The sequence below is a fragment of the Solanum stenotomum genome, unplaced genomic scaffold, assembly GCF_019186545.1.
Source record: "Solanum stenotomum isolate F172 unplaced genomic scaffold, ASM1918654v1 scaffold28337, whole genome shotgun sequence".
Taxonomy (NCBI): Eukaryota; Viridiplantae; Streptophyta; class Magnoliopsida; order Solanales; family Solanaceae; genus Solanum; species Solanum stenotomum.
Genome location: NW_026029946.1, coordinates 50647 through 73539, shown reverse-complemented (window position 1 = coordinate 73539; position 22893 = coordinate 50647). Strand labels below are relative to the sequence as shown.

Here is a 22893-nt window from a genome sequence, read left to right as displayed (position 1 = left end):
TAAAATGAATATCTTATTATCTCTTAAAAAATAGTTTAAAATAAAAATTTGATTCAATAAAATTTAATTAAAAAACGGAAAAGGGCTAAAAATACCCCTGAAGTACACGATAAGGTCTAAAAATACCCTTCATCCATCTTTTGGTCTAAAAATACCCTTCTACTCATCTTTTTGGTCTAAAAAAAAGTTGTTCCAGTTGGTGCACCAGTCCAAGATTTGATCACTAATGACGTGGACGACAAGATTATTAGTCAAAAAAATTAAATGATCTTTTTTTTTTAAAAAAAAGATAGACATTTTTTTAGGATTTATATTAATATATTATGTCCGTGTAATTGTGGCATGACTAGTATTTTTAAAAATATTTTATTATCTAAACAATTTATTTTTTTTGGAAAAAAGCTATAGAAAATAGATATTACTAGATTTAAAAAAAAATATTTTTGGATCTTGAAAAGATATATTGTTTTGATTTGGATAAATTATGGGAAAAAATTAATAGAGGTGAATTTTTATTTCATTCAATAAGAAAATGACACATAATAAGTATTTAAAAAAAAAGAGAGAGGGTTGTTAGTTGTAAGGGTATATGTGAGCAAAAAGGTGGATGAGCAAAAAGGTGGATGGAAGGGTAATTTTAGACCAAAAAGATGAGTAGAATGATATTTTTAGATCAAAAGATGGATGAAGAGTATTTTTAGACATTTTTCTGTACTTTAAGGGTATTTTTGGCCCTTTTCCGATTAAAAAATTATTTAAATTAATTGAGTGACTTTCTAAATAAAATATCAATAGTTGAATGACTTTTTAAGTGAAATATCAATAGTTGAGTGACTTTCTGAATGAAATACCAACAGCTGAATGACTTTTGAGTTATAAAATAAAGTTGAGTGACTTTCTAAGTAAACTATTGAAAGTTGAGTGACTTTCTAAATAAACTATTCAAAGTTGAGCGACCATTTGAAATATTATTCTAAAAGTGGACCATATTAAAGTGGTCACTTGTCAACTCACTTGTCCTGACCAGAATTCCTCACATTATTATTTCTTCGTCTTCGTCTTCGTCTTCGTCTTCGTCTTCGTCTTCATCTTCATCTTTTTTAACAACGCAATATAGGCAATGAATCCTTTTACAATGTTGCCGGAGGGCTGCATATCGGAGATAATTTCATTCACAACTCCGGTAGACACCATTAGATCATCAGTTATATCGAGAGGATTCAAAGCTGCAGCGGAATCTGATGTCGTATGGGATAAATTTCTACCGTCCGATCATCAAAATATAGTTTCCAGATCAGTTTCTCCAATACTTTTTGACAACAAAAAGGACCTTTACTTTAGACTCTCTGAGTCTCCTATCTTTCTCGATGAGGATAAAATGGTAATTTTCTAGTTGAATTTCTTACTTCATGCAATGAAAATATCATACTTCTTTGTTCAGAAATAAGGGAAAAAGACTTGATATACCCTCAATTTTGCGACTTAGAACTGATATACCCCTCGTCATAACAGTAGGGGTACATGCAAGCTACTTTTGTAACAAGAGGTATATTAGCTCTAAATCGCAAATTTGAGGATATATCAAACTCTTTTCCCTTTCATTAACACAATGATTTATAACCATACAAACTTGTAGGCCTTATTTTAGACGACAATTGTTATGAATGGGCCTAGATCACTATTGGCGAAGTAGACTAAGTGGTTATGTGTGAGATCCGGGTTGATAAATAGTCTTTTGAGAGCAAAATAGGTTTATGCGGATTATGATTATGCTTAGGCAAAGACTATGCTTCTCATCCCCAATTCTCTCTTAGTTCCCTCATCCCTTCTTCTTTATAGTTACTGTTATTGTTCGTGTTTTTCATGTTGTAATTGCTCATTTTCGTATGAATCAAAGCTTATTAGTTTGTTCTTTCTGTTGTTTGTTATTGAATTGAGAAAATCACTACAACCATTTTAGTATTTGTTACAACAAGTTTCAAATATAATAAGATGTTTGCTCCCTCTTTTTCAATTTATTTGACGGTGTTTACCTAGACACAACGGAAAATTCCCATTAGACTTCTAATTTTTTTTCAATTAGCAGAGTTTTTGGCTTGACAAAACAAATGGGAAGAAATGTTATCTACTCTCTTCAAGGCAATTGACAATTTCTTTTTCAGACACTGAGTTATTTTGGGAACACACATTTGATGCAGATTCAAGGTATTAATTACTCTGTTTTGTTACGATAAATTTTGGGCGAATCAAAATGAGTGTTGTATTAAGATGAATTATGTCTACACTTTTATGTTGTCAATTAAACACCATCACATAGGTTGAAATGAAGGGAGTATAGTATACAAAAATCCGGAGTTTTTTTGAGGTGATTTTTTTTTGTATTTGACTATAGATTTCCAGAGGTAGCATTACTCAATAACGTCGATTTACTAGATATCCGAGGTATGATTGGAACTCGAGAGTTATCATCAGGAACAAATTATGCAGCTTATTTAGTGTTCAAAGTATCGGAGAGGTACCATGGCCTTGAATCGACAAATGCAATGGTTAGATTCGTTAATCAAGAGAACGAGGACGAGGCTGAAGAATGAGGTACTATTGTTATACTAGCAGCAAGAACACCAAGGAATTTAAAAGGAAGGTTACCAGAAAAAAGAACTAATGGATGGCTTGAAGTAGAAATTGGAAAGTTTTACAATGGTGATGTTGAAGCAAGATTGTTGGATTCTAGGCCTCTTCATGCTAAAGTTGGTCTTATAATCGAAGGCATTGAGTTTCGTCCAATATGATAAAGGATTCAGGATTTAGAGTTTATCAGTTCTACCAGGAACTCACAAGTCAATAGTACAATAGTAATTGAGTTTGTCGTCAAACATGTTAGTATAGTGCAAATTTCATGACTCTGTTATACTTTCTCTGCAAATCATACTCAATACTTTTTCCATGACATTCATTAGCATCAATAAAGATGATAAACAACTATTACATAATAGATGAATGAAAATTGAAAGGCAATAATACTAAAAATCACTATCTTAACTATAAGGCCGAAGAAAAGTCAGCTTGATTTATTATTTAAAAGTGTGTTCATGCAGTGATTTGTTCTTTTATTAATCATTCTTACATTGGTATAATATTATAGAATCCTGTCATTCGAAAATACAAACGGATTCCAACGCCTTATATGTTGCAATCTATGACTTATTTCATGAGGCCCATATATGGTTTTAGCTTATGATTTTGTGGCGGAGGATTACAAGGTCTTATGTGTAGTAATACAGCTTCCATGTAATACAATGCATCCATGTTGAAATATATTCTGTTAAAAATAAATCGAAACAATTCACGATATTTTTCCCCTTGCTAGTGATTTTTCGTTGTACGTAAACGATGATCCAGTTTCATTAAACGGTGTCATTCACCTAAGTACAGTTTCATCTAAATCTGAACAAATGGTTATATCTTTCGAAAAATTTTAATATGGTTGAGGCCCAACCAACAATAGTTATGTGAGACTCCATTCAATTTTTGACACTTGGATTTGTGGCCCCATTTTAACACCACACACTCTCTCACCTTCATTTTTTCAAATTCCTCCCTTTTCCTCATAATAAGTATTTTACCTCTCTCTTTTTTTTTAATAGTCTTAAATTTTTATTTTCCAAAAGTCAAATAGAAATATGTAAATTAATATCAATTCAAGTTTTAGCCTTTTTTCCCGTGATTGCTAATATGATTAAAAAATTAAACTTCATTAGAATTATAGTCTTCTTTTCTTGATTTATATATTTTTTGGTTGATTTTTTTTAGACTTTTAACTTAAATTTCAATCATAAGTGCAACACCAAGTACAAAATATTTCTAAAAAAAATTGAAAAACGAGTGATTTTAGAATGCTTATAGGTATGCTCTCACTTACTCATTGGTGAACTTTTTTTGGGTATAATTTAAAAAAAAAATTAGTTTTGATTGATGACAGTTGAATTAACTAATAATGAATAATTAAAGAACTAAAAACAAGTGATTTTGAACATAAAATCAATTTTTAAAATCATCATAATAAATTACAAATCAAACTAGAAAGTGAAAAAATAGAATTAAATTTATAAAAAGGTAACTAGATTACAAATAAAAAAAGTAAAAATTTAATATACACAACATACACTCTCTCTCTCTCTCTCTCTCTATATATATATATATATATTTATATTTAAAGAGGGAGATAATTTTATAATTTGTTTGGTGATTTTTTGATTTATTTTTACTTTGAAACCAAAACTGATTATGTCAAATTTTTTAAAAATAAAAAGAAAAAAAATTGAAGTAAAAGAAATATTCAATTTGACTAAATTTTTATTTAGTTTGATTTTCGATATTCAGTGAATACTTCTTAATACAAATATAAAGTGTGTGTGAATTTCTCATTCAAAATTTATCTTTTAAAGATATCCTAGGAATTTGATTCAATTTTTTGAGATGTAAAATAAAAAATTTAAAAGATTGTTTTTTCTAAGGCAACGAGGAATAATTATATTTTAGTTGAATTGGTTGAGAGGTGACAATTTTTTAAATTGATTTAGTTGAGGGACATAAATGATTAATGGGAAAGAAAGAGCTAATCAAGTTACTAATTAATAAAGAGCCAAAGAATTTAAAAAAAAAACTGTGAAAAAGAGGGGAATATTGAACAAGGAGCTAAAATGTTTTAGAGGGAAAAGGGGGAAATTTGGGTAAAAATAAGTTGAGAGAGTGTGTTGTGTTAAAATGGGGCCCATAAATTCAAGTGTCAAAAATTGAATAGAACCTCATACAACTATTGTTGGTTAGGCTTCAACCATATTAAAATTTTTCGGTGACGATCGATTTATTGAATACAATGTGCAGAAAAATGAATACACTGAATTTAAAATGAAAATAATTCCATTAGGGGTTAAAATAGGACCTTTATATGTTGAAAGTTTAGGTTCACCCACTCACAAGAGTTCTCAATTATTTGTATTTTATAAAATATAATTATTAAATGTAATAGTATAAGACTATTAGGACTCTACATTTATTTTACCAACTTAGTTTAGGATTCTGTTTTCTGATTTACCGAAAATAGAATTATTTACTATTCTTGTTTCATCATGTTAGTTTTACAGACAACCAAATTTCTGTAAAAAAAGATTTTACACAAATTATTTGAGAAATCTCACATGTAAGTTAATAAATTAAAAAAAAAAGATGATCAATGGTTTGTACCTTTCTTTTTTTTCTTTTCTTTTCTACTATTATAGAAGCTTGAGTCAAGCAACTTGATATTAATTTGTCATTAAAATTATACTTAGGGATGGATCCGGCTCTTTTCAACTTTCCCCTAGTTCTAGCCTTGATTAATGACATATGGCATATATTAAATTTAATGGCTAACATTTAATTAATTAAAATATATCCCTAACCATGGTTTAGATAATAAATATATTATTATATCAATTAAAAGTAATCCTATTATTTCTCTCATTTTCTCCTTAGCCAAGATTTAATTAATTAAAATATATCCCTAACCATGATTTAGATAATAAATATAGTAATATATCAATTAAAAATAGTCTTATTATTTCTCCCCTTTTCTCCTTATTCCTTCCAAGTCCGATTGTTTCTCTCTTTTCGATTTTCTTTACATTTAGATGCCGGTGATTTAATAACAAATATTTTCTGGGTTGATGCTAAAACGATAAGGAATTTTTAGATTTACAGAGAAGTTGTATGCTACAATTACAGAGAATTACACAGAAAAAACAAATTCCAGGAGTAATCTCGAGGAATATGAACAGATAGTTCAGGGATTAAACCTGAGAATTCAGCTAGAGAGAAAACTGTAGAGAGAAGAAAACAATCTTATTATCAATGAATGAATGAATGTTAATCATCTAATGCAATCCTTTTATAGGCTCCTAGAGATTGCTAAAATAGTTAAAATCCACAGGTACAGTAGTAACAGAATTTAACCATCTAACAGTGCTAACTGTTCTAACTAACTTCTGGACTTGTTAACAGAATTTGCCACATCAGCGATTAGTTATCGATTAGTTCTCCTTTTGCTAACTTGTATCATTGTATCGTTTTACACAACATATAGAACAAATAAGGAATATCGTCCATTGGCATTAATTGTTTGTTGGATTAAACATTTTATAAGTAAATTCAAGCGATCCCAACAATTATATGGCATTGGCGTTACAGTAAAATTTTCATCTACTAGGTGGAAAGACACAATGTAATTGATCAGATTCTTCCTTTTGAAAGCCCTAAAGTAAATGACACCGTTTAATGAAACTGATTTGCAGTTTCTAATCATCACAAACGGAAAAAATATTGGGAATTGTTTTCCATGATTGATTTTTAATTGAGTATATTTCAACAATATTCTTGTTCACAATTTTATGAACACATAAGACCTTGTAATCCTCAGCCACAACATGCTAGGCAAAACCATAAATTGTCCATACATGAAAACAATCCTTCTTTTGCAACTTTGGAATGAGTTTATATTTTCGAATGACAGGATTCCATAATATCATATTTTTGCTTTCACGATACGTAATAAAGACCAAGCCACCGCATGAAAGCACTTGAAAAAAATATATACTATCGAATCCTGGGAGATTGAGCTCGTCCAACAATACAACTTTGGAATCACTACTAATTGATACGACTTTAATTGATTTTTTTCCTTCAACAATGTCAAAAAATAATTTTTTTTGATTGTCGATATCAGTAGATGAGAATTGATGATCCTTCAATTGATACTAATATCAATAGGCAAATTCCGCATTATTGAATGCTGACACCCACTCACAAGAGTTCTCAATTATTTGTATTTTATAAAATATAATTATTAAATGTAATAGTATAAGACTATTAGGACTCTACATTTATTTTACCAACTTAGTTTAGGATTCTGTTTTTTATTTATCGAAAATAGAATTATTTACCATTCTTATTTCATATTTCCTTGGTATTGGTACGGTCTTACAATAAATTTTTCATATACTAAATAAAAAAATAACCATTTTTTCTTACAGTAAAAAATATTTTACACATAAATTATTCATATTCCGCACATTATACTCAATAAATCGACCATCACCCATTCTCCATAACATGTTTCCGTTCTCCTTAACACAAGATGCTAAGCACCAGATGTTGGGGTGTGAATTAGGTCTAAGACCTAATTTAACATGGTATCAGAGCAGGGCCCGTCTCACCCAATGTTTGGGGCCCCCAAAATCAAAATTGCCTACGCACCAGATGCTAAGCACAAGACCTAATTTAACATTAATAATCGTCATAACACATACGCGATCACCCCATACACATAATTTCATAAGTATCCCACATTTACTTGGCACGAGTGTTACAATAAATTTTTCATCTGCTAGGTGGAACGATATAGCCATTTGTTCAGATTTAGATGAAACTGCAGTATTCATGTGAATGACACCGTTTAATGAAACTGGATCATCGTTTACGTACAACGAAAAATCACTAGGAAGGGGAAAAATATCTTGAATTGTTTTCCAAGATTGATTTTTAACTGAATATATTTCAACAATGTAACGTGGATACATTGTATTACATGGAAGCTGTATTACTACACATAAGACCTTGTCATTCAACTCGAATACAATTAAATATAATACTTTGAAAACTATACAAAAATAGAAAATACTATATGGAAAGAATAACATTATTGATATTAACTAGAACACTTTACAACTTTAAAATTTTCCAAATTTAAATTAATTTTATAAGTCGTCATGACTCATGAGCCCTATATATATTTTTTTAAAAAAAAAAACTAAAACCCTAAGTAAACATAAAGTCCAATGAGTCTTAATTTGGGAGATGATGTAATTACTTGCATCCTCTCAAAACTCCCTGTTGAATCTCTTCAACGTTTCAAAATTGTACAAAAATCATGGTGTTCAATTATCAACGATCCCAATTTCATCAAGTTGCATATAGACGATTCATCGTCCGATATTAATCGTCAAAAAATCCTCTTAATTTCGTCGAAAATAACTCCGTCTCCTTGTTTAGAATATAACATGTTAGCGTTCAATAATGGTACAACATGTGCATCATCACTTGGTGTTAATTCTCAAGTTGTTTCTCTTATTCCACCAAACTATTTTATGTCTCGAGATATTTCGTATCCATTGGTGAGTTCTTGTAACGGCTTGTTATGTATGGTGTATAATTTTACGATATTTATATGGAATCCAGCTATTCGAAAATACAAAACTGTTCAAAAGCCTGATCATTACGTATCAATGCTATATGGGTACGAATCAACGTTGTATGGGTTTGCCTATGATTCTAGTTGTGATGATTATAAGATAATCGCTATATTTGAGATTAATGCAAAAGATAGTCATTATATTGTTGGAATATACTCTGTGAATAATGAGTCTTGGAAAAAGATTGACTCTGTTCCTACTGGTTATCGTTTGTTTGACGAGAATCCAGTTTCATTAGATGGTACGATTAACATGATGGCGACTAGATCAGGTCAAGAAAATGGTAATAGTGTATTTAATAAGTTTGTGATTATATCTTTGTTCGTGGCTGATGAGAAATTTGTTGTAATGTCCGTCCCATTACAATATCATGGGAATCGTATGAAATTGTATAATTTTGCTAATCGTCTCTATCTTTCCGTGTTTGTTGAGATGGATTTTTTGGTGTGTTCCCTCGAGAAAGATGGAGAACGATGGACATGGACTAATGTTATGAAAATTCCAATTTTACCCTCATTCTTTGGAATTGGGGAGAACAAAGAATGGTACTTGGATGATATAATATGTTTGAAGGAAAACAAGAATATCTTGTGGAGGAAAACAAATGGTGATTTTTTGGAGTACAATGTATGGAAACAAGAAGTGAATGAGTTTACGTTGAATCAAATTTCGCCTGCTACTGATTCATCCATCTTGTTCACAGGAAGTTTAGCTAACTTGAGAATTCCGTGGGACTAGAAGTTCACGAAAAGTTTATCTTCGTTGGAACTAGAAATTTTGATTGTCAAACTGTATTTTACCTTATATTTATGATAATATGTGGTTTTTATGGGTATATTTGTTGGAAAAGTATATAAGCTTATTTTCGATATTAAAAGGGAAAACATGACTCTTTATTATTGTTATCATTACTTATCTCTCGTGCTATCTTATTCTTCGATTTTATCACTACATGTTGTCTCCTTGGCTTTGATTTCGACTGTCTTGTAGGATTCGATTTGGATCACCTCATTGATATGTTCGATCATTGAAAAGTAACAGTTGATTCTATTTTCCCATCAGTAACTTCATTCAACTCGAGTTTTTTGAATTATAAACCACACATTCATTCTTATACCTTCTGAAAATTCAAAAAACCGTTCGTGCCCAAGAAACAGAGTCCCCTGTTCTTCAATCTCCACCATTTTTCTCCACGAACAGCTCGTTGGTCTGTTCTTTCTCCACGAACAGCTCGAACGAGTGATGAGAGTTGCACGAATTTTATGCTCAATTGATGACTGAATCAATAATTGCGTAGTTATTTGAGAAGTATCCGTCCTTTTTGAGGGCGTGATGATTCTCTTTTCTGAGGAGATTCTCACAAAGTCTCCCCTGTGATCTATAAGTAGCTTGACATTGTACTTCAGAATGGTGTAAAAAATCTCGTCTTTAGAGTTCCTTACTTTCCATTACTTATTTTCAAAATATTGGCAACAAAATGGTTAAGAGAATTGGTTCTGAGTAAGTGTGGTCTCTATCTTATGTAAGTTTAGACGAAAACATGCTTCAGACGAAAACTTAATAGTTGTCTATTGATTGTCTCTTTAATCTTTATGTGTCATTTGGGGTTGTTGAATCGTCAAAAGATCAAGTCAGTTTCCCTGAAGGTCTTGAGGATTATGTATTGTGGGGATATATGGGAGATTGATGCTCCAAATCAGTTTCCCTGAAGGTTTTCAAAAAATCTTTGGCTCAAGTAACTCGTAAGTCGTAACAAAGCATTTAAAAGTAACATACAAACGCAAAGCCGATATATCAAATAATAACGAAATCATTACATAACATTCAGAAAAAAAAGAGCAGTAACAACATCAAAATAATGTGTTAATCCCTTGGGTACGGGGTCGAGTTTATTAGAGAGTGTTTTACCTCCAATGTGGGACTTTTCGACGCAAATTCGGATTTAATCGGGCTTCAATGTGGGTACCGAATACCGAGTGAAAAACCAATAAATAAAAAAAATAATATGTTAACCAAAGGAAAGAACAAGATGTATTAACATAAATCGAAAGGCAAGAAACTACGAAATTAATACTAATACGTACTACTGAGATGCAAGGAGACAATGCTCGACTACCTGCTAACCTACCAGGATTAAAAGTCATATTGAGATAATTTGGCAGTATTTCGATCTCATTAACTGAGACGGAAGATTATCTTGATCACTTCTAACTTATTTAAAAAGTTACTATTAATTATAGGGTTACAAGTAATTTGGAACAACTATTTATAATAACATCGACAATTAATATGAAACAGATGGAGTAATAGTTTAGCTATTTTTGACAATTAAAATCTTGAAAAATTAGGTATATGTGGAAACTTCATCAATTAATTAAGTTGACTTTAAGTATATTTAATTTAATTAATATCAGCTTATGCCTATAATAAGACAGTTAGGCTAAAAAACAATTTAAGAAATTGTGAACTGTGCAATGTAGGGCTATGCTGGACCTTTGAAGAAGAAAAAAGAGATCTAATTCATGAATTATAATTTATAATTACGGGATTTAAATTTCATACCACGATTATTCGTTATTATTCAATTTTTTTTTTTATATTAAACCACACCTCGATATTAAATTAATATACATGCGCATGTTGTAAATTGATAATAATATTTGATCAACTAGCCTCACAAAAAAGTGTTAGGTATTTAAATATGAATATTCGATTATTAATTAACTCAAAAAAATTAAAATAAGATGACAAATTGCCAATATTTTTAATAAAGATGTCATACTTCTACTAATATTTTAAAGAGGAACTTTCACATATAGAAAATAGCCTAATTACTCTCCATGGCTATAGTTTGATAATTATAATTCGTAGCTACATGTTATAGGGAGGAAAGAGGCGAGCGAGACTGGGAGAGAGAGAGAGAGAGAGGCGAGCAAGAGAGGGCAAAGAGTGGGAGAGAGGTGAATTGTATATGTATATCGGTTAGATAATTGTATATTATACATATGTATTTGTATATATGGCAAGCGAGATTGGGAGAGGGAGAAGAGAGGCGAGTGAGATTGGGAGAGGGAGGAGAGAGGCGAGCAGATAGTGGGAGAGAGGTGAATTATATATGTATCTCGGTTAGATAATTGTATATTATACATATGCATTTGTATATATGGCAAGCGAGATTGGGAGAGGGAGGAGAGAGGCGAGCGAGATTGGGAGAAGGAGGAGAGAGGCGAGCGAGAGAGGGCAGCAAGTGGGAGATAAGTGAATTGTATATGTATATCGGTTAGATAATTATATATTATACATATGTATTTGTATATTCTGGCGAATTATATATATACAAACGTGACTAATTATACAAACTCGAAGTCAGCCCACGTAATTAATGTATAATGTTAGTCGCGAATAACAATTATAGCAAACTATAGCTATGATGAGTAATTAAATAATATAAATTTATTTAACCGCATAATTTTCTCTATTTTAAATGCCTTCACACAATTCAACTACTCGTATATTAAATAGCACATTTTATTTAAGTAAGTATTTAAATAATAAAAGGGGTAGTTGGGTGGTTGCTGTTAGCCTGTCACGTTTACTTTTTAAAAATAACACAAAAGTTAGGAGTATCTTAATATTTATATATAGTTATAAATATAAAAATCGTTTTCATTAAACGTAAAATAATCAAAAATTAAAATTAAAATTATTATAGAATATAAATATAATATTTTTAAAGAATTAATTAAATTAAAAGGAGAAGAAAAAAATTGTGTGACTCAAATAAATTTAAACTTTATTGTAATGGCCAAAAAGAACTTGTCTTTTACAACTATTTGCCAAAAAAATTGGAGGAAATTCCAATGTCAATTATCCAAAGACTTCCACCATTTCTCTCTCCTCACCTACTCCACACCCCCTCTATCTTTAATTAATAATTTTAAATTTGAGCTATGAAAAAATAATCTTATTAAATATTGTTTTTAAAAATGAATTCAACAAAGAGTGAATCTAAATTTAATATGGCTATCAAATATGTTTGATTAGATATATTAAAAATAATATGTATTATATAAAAAATATTTAAAACTATTTATTTACAAAAAAACACCGTCCACAAATACAGTGAAAAGGATATAGAAAATGTTTGAGTGATAATTATGTCTACATCCATGCTAAATATGCAGTAAAACCTCTTGCATGACTAATAATTTATCATGTATCAATTATACCTAACATAATACCAAAATAGAGTATAGCTACACAAAGCTAATGCATAACGTTATTTTTTTTAATGCATCTTATCAAACGACCCCTAAGAATCTATCAGAGATAGTCTTACAATTCTTCTCAAAATAGTACGGATAAGATAACGTATACATTACTTTTTTCGAACCCTACTTGTGCTAGTATTAAAAAACTTTATGGCTGAGATTTTACATTCCCATTCCACCTTCTTTTTTTTCCGGAAACTTGAGAGGATAACGTGCACACCACTATAACCTCAGTATTTTCAATGAGCACTCTATGATGAACATTTTATACGTATTAGGTAAACTTCTTATTATGTAATAACCTTCAAACTATATAAGGATGTAAATTACATCAGATAAACCCACTATGATAAACTCGACTCAGAAAGTTCTGAAAAGAATCAATTCCGAATCATCCACGACATCAACTAACTTTCTAACTTGCATTGAGCTCCAAAAAGTTCACTATCCAAACACTTCCCCATATCTTTCTCTTTCTTATCACCTCTTCCACATCTCCAATCTAAAAGTGTTTTTGCTTCAATGGAAACTCAAAACCAATTAGCTGAAACAAAAATTCCTCAAGAATTGCTTCAATTTTCATGTCTACCAGATGAAATCATCATTGAAATACTCTTGAGGTTACCAGTAAAATCTCTCTTGAAATTCAGGTGTGTTTCAAAATCTTGGCTTTCTTTACTCTCAACTCCATATTTCATCAATACCCAGATCAAATTTTCTGTTAAAAAATCCAAAAATGTGAATCTTAGACTTGTTATAGTAGCTTCAGTATCTGGTTTAATGGGTAAAATGTGTTCTGTTTACTCTCTAGATTGTGAAAATTCCTCTGTAAATGTTGATAAAATTGATTACCCATTAAAAACCCCTTTTAGATCTGCAAAATTTTTGGGTTCTTGTAATGGGTTGATCTGTTTAACCCCAATGTCATTTAAACTTATGATATGGAACCCTGTTACTGGAAAACACAAGGAATTTCAAGATTCATTTGTTCAATGTGCTGTAAATTGTTATATTAGATATGGGTTTGGTTATGATCATGTTAATGATGATTATAAGATGGTTAAGATCTTTAGTTTTCCGCGAAATGAGGGGAAATATGAGAATAAGGTTAAGATTTATAGCTTAAAGGATGATTCTTGGAAAATGGGTGAGGGGTTTGGTAGTGGTTATGTTAATGCACAATCCGGGATGTGTTTGAATGGATATCTTCATTGGGAGGTAAGCCATTGTCGCGATTCTGGTGGTGGTGGTTCTGGTGCTTGTTCTGAGATAATGACTTTGGATTTGGCTACGGAGACATATGGGGTAATGGCATTGCCTAGTTGTGGAAATGGGAGTACTAGTTGGTCGTTGAGTGTTTTAAATGGATGTTTAGTTGCTTGTTGCAACTATGAGCCGGATAGGACGGATATGTGGGTGATGAAGGAGTATGGTGTGGAGGAGTCGTGGACTAAGTTGGTTTCTAATCTCACGGCTCCCTCTGGTCGTTTAGGTTATGTCTCGCCTTTGTCTGTGTCGGAGAATGGTGGTGAAGTTTTAGTGAGGCTTGGTACTAATATAAGTTTGTACAACGCGAGGAATGCTTCACATGAATCATTGGACATTCATTCATTGGGTTATTGTCTTCAAGTACAAGCGATTACTTACAATGAGAGTCTAGCTTCGCCTAATGTTGGTGATATGTAATTAGCTCGGAAAGTTATGACTTTGAAGAATAGTGGAAATGAAAACTTCTATTGGATAATAGTTGCATGTTGCAACTATTATCCGGATAGGAAGGATATATGGGTGATGAAGGAGAACGGTGTGAAGAATAGTCTCTCTTCTACGGTCTCCCTATGGTCATATGGGTTATGTCTCGTCTTTGTTTGTGTCAAGAGAACGGTGATGAAGGTTTAGTGAAGGTTGGTACAGATACAAGTTTTCATAACACGAGGAACGCTTCATACAGATCCTCAGATACTCATGCAAGTAGTTACTAACATCAAGACCCTACCTACGCCTCGTGTTGGTGATAAGTAATTTAGCTTACAGCAAAGAAATTACTCTGCTTGTGTTGTTCTTTCTGGAGATTTACTAGCTATGTTGCATTCCATGTTGTATTTTCGCGCTTCGTCTAGTTAAACGATCGTCACATGTAATATTAATGTAAAGTTCTTGTTGTTAAAACTACTTGTCTCAATCTTCTTTGAAAATCAAGGTACTATATGTTTTTGGTTGATCAGATATAAGAACCATGTGTTTGGTATGATGCAAGTCATTTTCCGGTGTTTGTTGGTGAGTGAAAAAAGTCATTTTCCGGTATTTGTTGGTGAGTGAAAAAAGTCATTTTCCGGTGTTTGTTTGTGAGTGAAAAATACTTTTCGAAAAAATGTATATTACAAAAATAATAACAATATCAAATCAGAGGGCGTTTTGATGAAATTTTGAGTGCTAAAGATTCATAATTGGGAAAATGACACCCATAAAGCAAAGGAAGTCATTTTAGCATTGAAAATGACTTCCAACGTCTTGCATGTGAAGATAATTATGATAGGAAATTTTTTTTCCCTAAAAAATGACTTTCATCATATCAAACATAAGAGAATGATTTATTGAGTATGAAAATAACTATATAGGGTACAAAATAATTCCAATGTATTGAAAATGATTGGGTTTTATTAATATTAAAAGATTACAAGTGGCATATTTAAATAATGATGCCACGTGGCAATTGCCAATTAGAGTCACAGATTTTGCCATTTTAAAACAAAACAAACAACCATTAAAAACCACTTAAATATCTTATTTTATTGAGTTTCAACTTATTAGGTGTGCAAGTTTTCCACCTAAAAAATCACTAATTATTTATCAAACATACCTTAATTATCATTTGTTTTCCTTTCCTATTATCACCTCCGTCATTCAGGTAGGAAAAGGAAACATTTGATTGTTGAGTTCATATAAGATGCTCACACACTAGATTGTTGAGATACTTTAGCTGTTTTTAACTGTTCACTCGCCAAAATATTAAAAATAAAATATGTTATTTTCTACCGCAGACAAAAATAACTTAATAATGTAAAAATTATTTATACTGAAGTTGTATATTTTATTACTTAAACTCAAAAATATATTTAGTAATCTTTTTATTTATTGATATGTATATGTAACGAATTTGAACAAAAGGTATCAATTCACGTGAATCTATAACCAAACTAGTAACTAGATTTGGAGCGGCAAGGATGCCACTGTCATTGTCTTCTTTTCCATTTCAATAACTATTAGATATGAGATTCCGTGCCATCACAGGCCCAATATCTATTATTTATTGTCTTAATTTATATGACATTGATAAAATTTAGAAAGCCAATAAAATAGAAATGTTTTTCATTTTAAGTTGTTATTTGATTTATAATAATTTTTACGTGATAGTTAATTTTGATTTATATGTATTTGATATTTTAAATAGTTAATTGTTGTGATTTATAATAATTTTCATATAATTTTTAAATATATAACAAATTAAAAGGAAAGTGATAATACATGAAAAAAAATATTGTGATAATATAATACTTATCTTCTTTAATATTAAAAATTATAATAAATATGAGCGTAATTTATTTCCTTGGTCTTAATATTTAAGTAATTTGATCACAAAATTACTATGTGTTACTATACTTGTTTTTAAAGTCATTATTCCTTATTATATTTATATATTTATCATAAGATTTGATTAGTTACAAATTGAAGATTTCATACTGAAAGAAGTAATAGTCAAAATAGTGGATCTTTATCAATGCCTCTCCATTCTCAATATATATAATTTAGGCCTAATCTATCGGTGACCTCCTAAAGTTGACACCAACTTTCACTTAGACATTTTAATTAGACTTTGTTCATTTTAAACACTTTATGTAAGGTCTTGTTGTGTCATTTTGACACCTTCTTTACAGTTAGCAAAAATATGTAATGTGTGTGAGATACACTCGCGATGATGTGTACATTGTCCAATTAAATGATGACACTTGTCATTTGTACCAAAATCATCATTCTTAAATAATGGATTTTGAGAAAAACAAAAAGTAGCCAATAAATCGATGACGTGTGGCATTTTTTCCCATATAATTACAAAAAAATAATAATTAAGGAAATTATTTTCATCGGCTTTTCCAATCTAACCATTTGCAGAAACGTCCCCCCTTCCCCACACACCCCGCGTCCTTCTCAATCATATACCAAACCCAGTTCATAAGGCATAAAGTTTTCAACCTGTCCATAAAAGTTCTGATATTTATAATATCTGTAAAATTCTTAAATCTTTAAATTGAAATTCTTCCCAAAAGTATTCAATCTAGGTCAATTCAAATAGCTTAGAAGAAGTAACCCACCAAATCACTCCTCAAAGAACAATATATTATATTATAGAAGAATAAAGCTAAGTCATGAATTCGGAATCTTCTTAATCAATAACAAAGCAGTAAGCTTGAATTGAAATCATTAAAATTAACTAAAAAAATAAGAAAGCACTTAAAGTGAAGTAGAGTTTGAAAGTCTGTGATGGAAGAGGCGTGAAAAGTCAAACCCAATTCCATATGCCAACATTAAATTTAGGGGTCACCAATTGGTTAAGCCAATAATTTATTTTCTTTTAGTCATTCTAAAGAAGAATAACATATTTTCATATTAAGTACTCTCTCTATCTCAATTTATGTAACTTATTTTTTTTTTTAGTCAGTCCTAAAAAAATGAAACATTTCTATATTAAGTAACAATTTAAGTATAAAATGTGTATTTTACTTTTAATGAAATGATTTACAGCCACACAAATTTCTATAATTCATTTTGGACCACAAATTTTAAGTCTTTCTTAAAATTCGTGCCGAGTCAAACTACCTCACATAAAATGGAGTAATAATTTAACTTTAAAATGACCATTTTACCTTAATAAAATTATTTATAGCTACACAAATTGGATGAGTCAATTTAAAAAGTTGCATAAAAAGCATATGTAGTAAACATTTAAGGACCACACTTTGTCAAAAAGCAGATAGTGCCATAGGAATGGCAAATAGGGCGGGGCAGACCTTGACCTACCAAGATTTTGACCCGCCCTACCCTTCCCCGTTTAACATTATTTAAAAATTTGCCCTGCCCTAACCCGCCCCGCTAAGACCTGCCTTGCCCCATTTATTTTATTTTCCATTTTTCTTCTATATTTTTTACTCTGAAGAATGAATTTTCATTTTACTTCTTTTGATAATTTTTTAAGTTTTAACACTAGTACTGCAATTGTTTTACAAATATCTGCTAAGATTATTATTTTTCACCAAAAACTTTATTTGCTGGTCATAATTAATTACAGTATATCAAAATAGATTCATAATTCAAAACATACCAAACAGTTTCATAGCGTACTGGCTTTGATACTTGCTGCATTGGAATATATTCCAAAAGCTATAACTTTTGGCTTGCCAAATTTCAGAAATACCTCTATTCTTTTGTATTCGCGAGAAAACCGAAAAACAACCCGTTACCCGCTCTGCCCCATTAAGTATTTAAAATAAAGGGAAAAAGGACAAATATACCCTGAACTATCGTAAATGGTATGCAGATACCCTCAGTCATTTTTTTGGGACATTGATGTCCCCGCTGTCCAAAAACTAGAACATATATATCCTTTATACTAACGGACATACACGTGTCATAATCTTATCCACCGATCCAACGTTATTAAATATCAAATCGACTGATAAGATTGTGCCANGCTCAATATCTATTATTTGTTGTCTTAATTTATATGACACTGATAAAATTTAGAAAGCCAATAAAATAGAAATGTTTTTCATTTTAAGTTGTTATTTTGATTTATAATAATTTTTACGTAATAATTAATTTTGATTTATATGTATTTGATATTTTAAATAGTTAATTGTTGTGATTTATAATAATTTTCATATAATTTTTAAATATATAACAAATTAAAAGGAAAGTGATAATACATGAAAAAAAAATATTGTGATAATATAATACTTATCTTCTTTAATAAAATTATAATAAATATGAGCATAATTTATTTCCTTGGTCTTAATATTTAAGTAATTTGATCACAAAATTACAATGTGTGATGTTACCTACTAATACTTGTTTTTAAAGTCATTATTCCTTATTAAATTTATATATTTATCATAAGATTTGATTAGTTACAAATTGAAGATTTCGAACTGAAAGAAGAAATAGTCAAAATAGTGGATCTTTATCAATGCCTCTCCATTCTCAATTTACTTTCCTTTTTAGTCATTCTAAAGAATTTAGAAGAATAACATATTTTCATATTAAGTACTTCCTCTGTCCCACTGTCCCAATTTACGTGATTTACTTTCTTTTTTAGTCGGTCCCAAAAATAATGAAACATTTCTATATTAAGTAACAATTTAAGTATAAAATGTTTATTTTACTCTTAATGAAATGATTTATAGTCATACAAATTTCTATCATTCATTTTGGACTACAAATTTTAAAAGTCTTTCTTTCTTTCTTAAACTCCGTGCCGAATTAAACTACCTCACATAAAATGGAACGAAGGGAGTAATAATTTAACTTTAAACTGTCCATTTTACTCTTAATGAAATTATTTATAGCTACACAAATTGAATGAGTCAATTTAAAAAGTTGCATAAAAAGCATATGTAGTAAACATTTAAGGACCACACTTTGTAAAAAAGCAGATAGTGGTAGGTAGGGGTGTACAAGCCAAACCGAACCGACAAACCAAATCAAACCGGAAAAAAAAACAATTTGTGGTTTGGTTTGGCGGTTGAAAAAAAACCCGACCACTCTTGGTTTGGTATTAAAAGAAAAAAAGTCAAACCGAACTCAAATCAAACTGACACACACACATATATATATATGTAATTTATTTTATTTATAGATAAATAATTTATTTATAATCTACTTTGTTGATATATTTTTAGTTAGTTTATAGTTTTCAATGTTTATATATTTTATTTCAAATTTGAGCTTGTAAAATTTTGTAAATATTATATTATAATCTACTTTGTTAATATATTTTTAGTTAGTTTATAATTTTCAATGTTTATATATTTTATTTCAAATTTGGGCTTGTAAAAATTGTAAATATTTTATTTTGTATTAAGATCCGAAGTTACAATTATATTGTTATAGTTTTTCAAATTCGAAGTTAACAATTTTCTTTGTAAATATTTTGTTTTGTATTCAGTTTGCCACTAGCCGTTAATCTTATTAATTTAACATAATGAACATTGATATTTCAAAAAAATTATTTTGTACTCATGTGAATTTTACCGTCTTTTCAAAAATTTCTATTCATTTAACATTTTTTTAAGTTTAGCTTATCACACAGGTAAGTGAAAAAATATTTGATCTCTTTTTTAAATACCATATAGTTGTAAAAAACCGAAAGAACTGACTAAAGCCGAAACCAAAAAAACCAACTTTATATGATTTAGTTTGGTTTTTAGATTTAATAGACCGACATAATTAATTTAGGTTTTTTTTAATGAAAAACCAAACCAAACCGACCTATGTACACCCCTAGTGTAGGAATGGCAAATAGGGCGGGGGGCAGACCTTCACCTACCAAGATTTTGACCCGCCCTACCCTGACCCATGTAACATTATTTAAAAAAATTCCCTGCCCTAACCCACCCCACTAAGACCTGCCTCGCCCCATTTATGTTATTTTCCATTTTTCTTATATATTTTTTACTCTGAAGAATGAATTTTTATTTAACTTCTTTTGATATTTTTTTAAAGTTTTAACACTAGTACTGTAATTGTTTTACATATATCTGCTTAGATTATTATTTTTCACCAAAAACTTTATTTGCTGGTCATAATTAATTACAGTATATCAAAATAGATTCATAATTCAAAACAGTTTCATAGCGTACTGACTTTGATACTTGCTGCATTGGAATATATTCCAAAAGCTATACTTTTGGCTTGCCAAATTTCAGAAATACCTCTATTATTTTGTATTCGCGAGAAAACCGAAAAACAACCCGTTACCCGCTCTGCCCCATTATGTATTTTAAATAAAGGGAAAAAGGATAAATATAGCCCGAACTATCATAAATGATATGCAGATACCCTCCGTCATACTTTTGGGACATTGACACCCTCGCCGTCCAAAAACTAGAGCATATATACCCTTTATACTAACGGACATACACATGTCATAATCTTATCCACCGATCCGACATTATTAAATATCAGATCGACGGATAAGATTGTGCCATATGTCCCTATTTAGTCTTCTGTTAGAGTGATGGGCATATATGCTCTAGTTTTTGGGCGGTAGGGGCACCTATGTCCCAAAAATATGACGGAGGATATCTGCATACCATTTACGATAGTTTAAGAGTATATTTATCTTTTTTCCCTTAAATAAATAATCTTTGCCTACCCCCGCCCTACCCCGCCCTATATACTTATTTCCTTGCCCTGCCCTATTAAGGGTGTGCCATCCCTAGATAGTGGGGTCCATTGAGAAAGGACATGAATAAATACATAAATATGTGTTGCTCAAAATAATCACGATAGCAGTTGGTACACGTCAGTTACAGTGATTATGTTTGATAATACCGAATTTGCCCCTTAGTCGGCAAGTAGGCATGTTGACGAAGAGCTGCCTGCTGTAAACTACAAATCTTGATGCTTGTGAAAAACTTAGTTGTTATAGACGGCATAAAAGCATCTATGCACTTTGTCATTTTTCTAAAAAAAACTTAAATATAAGCACCTAAAATTAATTAATTGAGCCATATGAGCATTTCACATTACATTCTTCTCAACTTTTTTCTTCCCCTTTGTTAACATTTTGCTGCACCAAAAGATGGAAATAAAGAACAAGTATGTAACAATAAAAACCAACATAAATGCTGCACCAAAAGAGTCAGACTTTGAGATAAAAGTCGAAAACGTCTCACTTATCATTGAGACTGAGTCTGAGTCTAAGGATGTTGTTGTCAAGAACCTGTTTGTGTCAATCGATCCGTATCAGATAAACAGAATGAAGAGCCAAAGTTCGTCACAAGGAACCATAAGTTTTGCAACTGCCATTAGTCCTGGTGACTCCATTGACAGTTATGGTGTAGGAAGAGTTTTGTTCTCTCATCGACCTGATTTTAAGAAAGGTGATTTGGTAGCAGGGTTACTTACCTGGGGAGAGTATAGTATAGTAAAGGAAGGTTCGTTGTTGAATAAGTTGGATCCTAACACGGGCTTTCCGTTGTCTTACCATGTTGGAGTTTTAGGATTCAGTGGACTAACTGCCTATGGTGGATTCTTCCAAGTGTGTAAACCGAAGCCAGGGGAGAAAGTTTTTGTGTCTGCTGCTTCAGGTTCGATAGGGCATTTAGTAGGACAGTATGCTAAATTACTTGGATGTTATGTTGTTGGCTCTGCTGGTAGTCAAGAAAAGGTAAATTTTCTTAAGGAGAGGCTTGGATTCGACGATGCATTCAATTATAAACAAGAAACTGACCTTAAATCAGCTCTGAAAAGGTGTTTCCCTCAAGGGATTGATGTCTACTTCGACAACGTGGGAGGCAGGATGTTAGAAGCAGCAGTCGCAAACATGAACTCATTCGGCAGGGTAGCTGTCTGTGGAGTTATTTCTGAGTACACGAATGCTACAACACGAGCTGCTCCAGAGATGTTGGATATAGTCTACAAAAGGATTACCATCAAAGGATTCCTAGCAGCTGATCTCATGAATGTGTATGCTGAGTTCCTGTCGAAAACAGTTGAGTACCTCAAAAGTGGAAAACTCAAGACCATTGAAGATATCTCACGAGGCGTTGAAAGCATTCCCTCTGCTTTCATTGGACTGTTCAATGGCGAAAATATGGGCAAAAAGATTGTCAAAGTTGCAGATGAGTGAAAAAAACATGAAGATTCATGAATAAATAAGTCAAGAACGAACTTACTTCTGTTATATTAGCGAACAATATCTTATCTGTGCTTCTTTCAAGTTGTAATCCATTTTGATGCTCTTATTCGATATGTGTAAGCTTTCTGGTAATTCAAGTGATCGAGAAGTCTGTAGAGCCAACTCGGCATAGAGTTGGAGGCAAGTCATAGCCACCTGCAAAATTAGTAGCAGTTAGGTTGGCTATGTAAAGCAGAGAAGAAAACTCACTAGTATTAATTCTTAAATATGTGTATGGTTGAAGTCTTGAAGATCAATTTAGATTCGTGTTCCTCAAATTAGATAATCTGATAGCATGGCTTTCTAACTATATGGTTTTTGAGAAAAAGATGAACATTGTAACAACAATATATCCAATGTAATTCCATAAGTAGAACCTGAT

At 31.0% G+C, this 22893-nt stretch overlaps 4 protein-coding genes across 6 annotated transcripts; all 4 read left to right on the top strand.

The window, feature by feature from the left end:
* Positions 1-1070: 1070 nt before the first annotated feature.
* On the top strand, positions 1071-2703 carry LOC125851649 (F-box protein PP2-B3-like). 3 transcript variants are annotated; one of them, XM_049531420.1, is made up of 3 exons: positions 1071-1381; positions 2087-2205; positions 2393-2703. In XM_049531420.1, the coding sequence occupies exons 1-3, from the start codon at positions 1121-1123 to the stop codon at positions 2589-2591; spliced, it is 579 nt and encodes a 192-aa protein (XP_049387377.1). In that variant the 5' UTR covers positions 1071-1120; the 3' UTR covers positions 2592-2703. The 3 variants fall into 3 exon arrangements, with proteins under 3 accessions (XP_049387377.1, XP_049387378.1, XP_049387376.1); XM_049531421.1 differs by having other exon boundaries at positions 2084-2205; positions 2434-2703; XM_049531419.1 differs by having other exon boundaries at positions 2084-2205.
* A 5390-nt stretch (positions 2704-8093) lies between these two features.
* Positions 8094-9023, top strand: LOC125851645 (F-box/kelch-repeat protein At3g23880-like). The gene has a single exon (XM_049531415.1). The coding sequence runs from the start codon at positions 8094-8096 to the stop codon at positions 9021-9023; it is 930 nt and encodes a 309-aa protein (XP_049387372.1).
* A 3950-nt stretch (positions 9024-12973) lies between these two features.
* LOC125851650 (F-box/kelch-repeat protein At3g23880-like) lies at positions 12974-14730 on the top strand. The gene has a single exon (XM_049531422.1). It carries the CDS (start codon positions 13079-13081, stop codon positions 14240-14242), a length of 1164 nt encoding a protein of 387 aa, XP_049387379.1. The 5' UTR covers positions 12974-13078; the 3' UTR covers positions 14243-14730.
* A 6616-nt stretch (positions 14731-21346) lies between these two features.
* Positions 21347-22786, top strand: LOC125851648 (NADP-dependent alkenal double bond reductase P2-like). The gene has a single exon (XM_049531418.1). The coding sequence runs from the start codon at positions 21414-21416 to the stop codon at positions 22461-22463; it is 1050 nt and encodes a 349-aa protein (XP_049387375.1). The 5' UTR covers positions 21347-21413; the 3' UTR covers positions 22464-22786.
* Positions 22787-22893: the final 107 nt, after the last annotated feature.

Bases quoted from the DNA above. Each gene is read 5' to 3' on its own strand.
- LOC125851650 (XM_049531422.1), top strand. From the start codon at position 13,079: ATGGAAACTCAAAACCAATTAGCTGAAACAAAAATTCCTCAAGAATTG.
- LOC125851649 (XM_049531419.1), top strand. From the start codon at position 1,121: ATGAATCCTTTTACAATGTTGCCGGAGGGCTGCATATCGGAGATAATT. The intron at 1,382-2,083 runs GTAATTTTCTAG...TTTTTCAATTAG, and splicing joins TTCTCGATGAGGATAAAATG to CAGAGTTTTTGGCTTGACAA. The intron at 2,206-2,392 runs GTATTAATTACT...ATTTGACTATAG, and splicing joins ACATTTGATGCAGATTCAAG to ATTTCCAGAGGTAGCATTAC.
- LOC125851648 (XM_049531418.1), top strand. From the start codon at position 21,414: ATGGAAATAAAGAACAAGTATGTAACAATAAAAACCAACATAAATGCT.
- LOC125851645 (XM_049531415.1), top strand. From the start codon at position 8,094: ATGTTAGCGTTCAATAATGGTACAACATGTGCATCATCACTTGGTGTT.